The sequence below is a fragment of the Phoenix dactylifera genome, chromosome 9 (assembly GCF_051530095.1).
Source record: "Phoenix dactylifera cultivar Ajwa chromosome 9, Ajwa_hap1_PhDact_Kaust_v1.1, whole genome shotgun sequence".
In the NCBI taxonomy this organism is placed as follows: Eukaryota; Viridiplantae; Streptophyta; class Magnoliopsida; order Arecales; family Arecaceae; genus Phoenix; species Phoenix dactylifera.
The window spans coordinates 33739017-33744709 of record NC_143198.1 but is presented as its reverse complement, the minus strand read 5'-3'; the positions used below and the strand labels follow the sequence as shown (position 1 = coordinate 33744709).

Below are 5693 nucleotides of genomic sequence, written 5' to 3'. Positions count from 1 at the left end.
CTGATGGAAACTAAAGCTCTCCAATGCACACCTGAGAAAACCCCACCAAATTCTATCATAAGCACGCTCCATGTCCAACTTCACTGCTATCAAGCTCTGTCTCTTCAGGGCTTGCTGTAGATCCCCCATCATTTTCTGAGCCAGCAAAATATTATCTGAAATACTTCTTCCCCCCACAAAAGCTCTCTACTCCTGGCTGATGATGCTCGGCAACAGATTTTTCATCCTCCCCACCATGTTCCTCGCTACAACCTTGTACAAAGTCGTACACAAGTTGATGGGTCTATTGTGGCTCCGCTCCGCTACATCCTAATGCTTCAGTATCAAAGTGATGTAGGTAGCCTTCCAGTCATCTACCATCGCGGCCCAGCTGAAAAATAACGGTACTGCCTCCACCACTGCCCTCCAAATAATACATCAATACCTCTGAAAGAGAAAGGTGGGAAGCCATCTGGTCCAGGAGTATTGTCCCCTACCAGGGCCCAGACCTCCCTCTGCACGTCCATCTCCAACACTGGCCGAACCAAAGCTGCATGTTCTGCCTCTTCAATTCTGACTTCCAATCTAGAAAGCTGACCAGTGTCCTATGTTCCGCCATCCTCCGTCCACCTGGATCTAAAAAAATCCAATAGTAGCTGTCTCACTGCAGAGTCCTCCTCCACATGCTGGCCCGCCCCAACTCTTCAATAAATTATCGCCCAAGCCCTCCGCTCCTATTAACTAGGGACAACAACACTCATTCACCGTAACATGCATAAGATAGCCATTTGGGTTGTATCATTTGATGGTGTAGCAGCCAGCTAAGAATCTAAATGAAATTAGGCTCCATGATTTGGGTGTGTAACATCAAAATAATCAAGCAATTGGGATGCATTGGTGCTTAGATGGAACTTCATGTCGCTAGGACTCACCAGATGCTGGATCCATGCAGAAGTTGAATGGTGCTTTTTTTTCATGCAATAGCCTGTTCACACCACCGAGATGGTAGCACGGTGGAAACGGAGCTTTGATTCCATCGGAGTGGCCCAGGTTCGAAACGCACATGCGTCGATTAAATGCAGAGATCGGATGCCCCCCACCTGGTTTGTCCGGTGGAGTCGCTATTTGATTTGCCGTTTATTTAGGTGGTACTGGTGTGACGTACTCACACAGAAATAGAGCTGCCATACTGGTTGGGCTTCCCACGGGTGGGAAGGGCATGAGTAAAAAAGGTTCTACCCGTATCGAATATTCTCCAGCGAAGAGGAGGCCCAGTGGAAGTTGCTACGCAGGTGAGGTCCCCCCCCCCCCCCCCCCTTCTCTTTTCCTAAGCAAAAAAGAAAAAAAAAAACATGTTCACAATTCTCGTCATTTTTGGATCTTGTACTTTGAATGTTAGGGAAACCTCCATGCCAACATGGTTACCTATTTATTGAATATAGTAGGTGTTAGAGCGGAAAAATGACTACGTCCTGATCAGAGGTATTATCTGCTTTGGGAAAGTACGTACGTATCGCGCGACGCGTGTCGTGTGCAGCTCTTAATGGGCAATATTCCCCTCACGGTTTTGTCCTTCTTAAAAAGACCCTCTGGAAGGAAAGAGGTGGCCCCTCCTTATAAGGCACAATCTTTTTTGTTACTCTTTCAATATGGGACTAAAGTTCCGGGTCCCCCATCCGCCCCTCAACAGTAGGTTATGATCCATATCTAACTCGAATTGTATAAAACCCAATATGAACAGTTTGCCACCTCTAGGCACGATCAAATAGATTTTTAGTTTCACGGCCAATAAAAAAAAGAATTAGTGGAGGGTATAAATCAATGCCTATGGTACTGGTAACATCATTCACGATCCCATCCCACCATACCAAGGAGATCCACCGTTAATCCACAATGTCGACCGCTGACCATATCATGTACGCCCGTTGTTTGCGTAGCCGATGCATTGCCCTAAATTTGTAGATTTAAACATTAGTTATCAATCAACGGCCTTTTGGCGTGCTCAAGTTCCGCACGGGGTTTGTGATTAGATTTGATGCTATTTTGGCTGCATCCAATGACCATCCTTTCCAATGCCCCGTTTGCTTTGCTGGGGTAGTTCTCCACGGTTGCTGCATCAACCCCACTCAACCAGCCTCGGCCAATGTCCACCGCCAACACCGGGCAGCATGCCAAGGCTAATGCAGGGCTCGCGGCTGCCGATCTTGCCGATTTGTCTTCACCGTAACTTGTTAGTAAATTGGAAAAAACAAAAAAGAAGTGCCGAGTAGGATTACTTTTCATGTTTTTTGGTTTTCACGATCCTGGTCAAATGTTTGCGCCTACCATTTGACCCGGTCAATCAGACTAGTGTCCACTCCGCCTAGCATTTGACCCGGTCCACGCGTTCATCGGATGGAACTGCGCGCAAGCCAGCCAACCGAGTCTCCTCTCTCGCTGTCCTCCTCGCCCTCTCTCCGCTCGCATTCGCTCGTCTCCTTCCTTCTCTCTCATTTCCTCTTCCGTCGTTGCCGGTCGGCACCTCGCCGACGGCACGGGGGTGGAGGAGAAGGAAAGAGGAAAAGCGGGAGGAGGAGCCTAGGGAAGATAAGTAAATAAACAAGAAATTAAGAAGAAGGAGAAGATGGGGAAAAAACGGCCAGGGTCGTCGGAGGACGTGGAGGCGGCGTGGGCGGTGGAGGCGCCACCGCAGCAGCTGGAGTCGTGGGTGGCGTGGCTGGTCCCCACCTTCGCCGTCGCCAGCGTCGTCGCCTTCGCCTACACCATGTACGTGAACGACTGCCCCACCCTCCACACCCACCCATCCGACTGCGTCTTCCCCGCCCTCGGCCGCTTCGCCTTCGAACCCCTTAAAGTCAACCACCTCCTCGGCCCCAATTACTACACGTCCGTCCGTTTTCCATCAGCTCTCTTTCCATCTTCGTATCGCAATCGCTATAATCATTGCTATTTCGTATCATTCTTATTATCATTGTCGATGACCATCCGCTGTTCCCGTAGATAGCAAGTAATTCGTCGATTCATGAATGCAGGCTCGATCGGTTGGGCGCATTGGATTACAAGAAAGTAGTAGAAGAAGGCGAAGGATGGAGGCTCCTCGCCTGCACATGGCTGCATGCCGGGGTCGTCCACTTGCTCGCTAATATGTTGAGCCTTCTGTTTATAGGTGTTCGTCTCGAGCAAGAATTCGGATTTGGTAAGAAATCGACCCTCTCTCCCGGTCTCTCTCCATCTATTTATGTGTGTGTGTGTTTGGACCGAGACTCTCTTTACTTTGCAATTTAATGCCATAGAAAACTATATATTTCTTGACCACCTGATGCAAAAGTAAGAAGCATCATCCTGCACTTTTGCTTACAAGAGTATTTGTTATGGATTTTAAGAATTGCTGGCCGGGTGGTTTTACCTCCCTGATCATCAAAAAAAAATTCAGAATTGTATTTTGGTCATCATTAACAAAAGATCGCTATGGATTTGTATTGGATTACATGCTCTGAGGCATAGCTTCATGTTAGCTGGGGCCCCGCACCCAATCATGGATCCAGATGCATAATGGAGCATTTGGTATTATTTGTCATTTTCCATTGTAATGAAGAAACTACATTCGGAAAATTTTATCATCAGATAGATGATGGCAAGATATACCTTAATTTTCCAGGAATCTTATACTCCAGGTATGAAATGTTGTGCTGTTCATTAGTTTCCCATAATAAGCAGCACTTTAAACGTTCCAAATGCTCGTGCCACCTGAACTGAAGATCTGTATAGCTGGTACGTGACTGGTTTTGTGATGATCTGACTTTTGTGCAGTGAAAATTGGAATATTATATATACTTTCTGGATTTGGGGGGAGCTTGCTGTCTTGTCTCTCGATCCGAACAAATATATCAGTTGGCGCATCAGGTGCTCTCTTCGGATTGTTAGGGGCTATACTTTCCGAGCTCATCATAAATTGGACCATTTATGCAAATAAGGTGAAGACAAATCCACTCCCCAATGTCAGCATGTCCATCGAAGCTTTACAGCTACACTTTTGAAGTGCTTAACCGTGACTTGGAAGCTCCTTCTTCAGTGTGCAGCACTTCTGACACTCGTGGTTGTTATTTCCATCAACTTGGCTGTCGGGATGATTCCCCATGTGGATAGCTCTGCACATATTGGAGGATTCATCACAGGTTTCCTTCTTGGTTTTATCCTTCTTATTCGTCCCCAATTTGGATGGATCAATCGGAAGCACATCCCGCCTGGTTATGATATGCAACTCGGGAAACCAAAGCACAAGGTGTATCAGTACCTCTTGTGGATTATAGCTCTCGTGCTCTTAATTATCGGGTAAAGTAAAAATCTATCATTTCAACCCTTTTTTTTCTCTCTGTGTATCTGTGCAGCATGCATGTAAACATGCATTCACGTGCATGGGTTCAAGGCGTCCGTGCACTGCGGAGGAAAGAGATGTGTTTTTTAATTCTTGCTGGTATCTTGCTATACAGTAATCATTTAGATGTTGAATCCATTCTTCAAAAAGCTGATGAATGGCCTGCAACTTCTCTCAGATTTGCATAACCCTTTTGCTCCGCTAATATTTGAATAAAGCAAATCATGCTTCAAAAATTCTGGAGATATTGGAATATTATATGTTCAAGAAGATCTCATGTATCATCCATATTACTTTCTGGTTATTCATGTATATTACTATTCTAATACGCATAAATCCCTCATTGTTCACGCACGGTACAAGCATGTGTCCTTTTCAGACCTCCTATTGGTCCTTGACGAATCTCATGTAGGTCGAGAAACCGCTGAGGGCAAGCAAATTTCTCGATGGGAGAAGTTGGATGGAGCATTCTACTTTTAGACCTTTCGGGACGGTCCTTGCTTCATTTCATTTTCTTTTTGAAATGGAGCCAAATGCATGGTTTCTCCCATCCTTCTCTCTCGTGGGTGCCCACGCACACGCACAAAAACAAAAAAAGGGGAGGGGAGTGGGGAGGTGCTAGATGGAGCAGCCATTCATGGCGAGACCAGAGGAAGTAGTCCACAGTATTTTTATGTGTCCCTTGTTTGAACGTCGTAAATGTTTGGGCAAAATATGTCATGATCTTGGTGCTCAAGAGAGCACATGATCTAAGGTAGAATCATGTAATCGAGACAGATGGTTGATATCTGGTCTTGCTATTAATCCGTTCTCAAAATTGATGCATCTATTATATATTAGGAACTTGTATTTTCCATTGATGCAAATTCAAGTGTTCTAATAATTTCTAATTGCTTTAAGAATAAATCAAGAGTGAGATATGTGCAGAAATGAAAACTGCAAAAACAAAGGACATCGTGATCAACTAATCCCTCGAATCTGTTGCATTTTCAGAGGCATAATATGATGGATGTTCACCTATTTGATCGGCTTACTCCACTCTTGTGGATTTTCAGATTTTTGGTCGGCTTGATAAAGCTACTCCATCCGGGCAAACAAAGATGATACTTGCTGCTTCGACTCCGGGCATCCTTCAGGCGCAATACCTGATTTATCAAGTATTTCAGGTAATAGCGTTAGCCATCAAAATTTTTGTCGCCCAAGGAAACTTTACCGATCGCAAAACAAACACTCTTGCAAAAAGTTGGAGCTTTGTTTTATACTTCTTTAATTTTATCTCTCTCTCTCTCTCTCTCTCTCTCTCTCTCTCTCTCTCTCTCTTGCCGGTCATATATGAGGG

The 5693-nt window shown here is 45.3% G+C and overlaps 1 protein-coding gene across 1 annotated transcript; it reads left to right on the top strand.

The window, feature by feature from the left end:
* Positions 1-2602: 2602 nt before the first annotated feature.
* On the top strand, positions 2603-5458 carry LOC103721389 (RHOMBOID-like protein 3). Its single transcript, XM_026810333.4, has 5 exons — positions 2603-2865; positions 3012-3175; positions 3790-3953; positions 4052-4311; positions 5410-5458. Exons 1-5 carry the CDS (start codon positions 2603-2605, stop codon positions 5456-5458), a joined length of 900 nt encoding a protein of 299 aa, XP_026666134.1.
* Positions 5459-5693: the final 235 nt, after the last annotated feature.

Excerpts from the sequence above, each read along its gene's own strand:
- LOC103721389 (XM_026810333.4), top strand. The coding sequence starts at position 2,603 with ATGGGGAAAAAACGGCCAGGGTCGTCGGAGGACGTGGAGGCGGCGTGG. Across the intron at positions 2,866-3,011 it reads CTCGGCCCCAATTACTACAC|GCTCGATCGGTTGGGCGCAT; the intron begins GTCCGTCCGTTT and ends TCATGAATGCAG. Across the intron at positions 3,176-3,789 it reads CGAGCAAGAATTCGGATTTG|TGAAAATTGGAATATTATAT; the intron begins GTAAGAAATCGA and ends ACTTTTGTGCAG.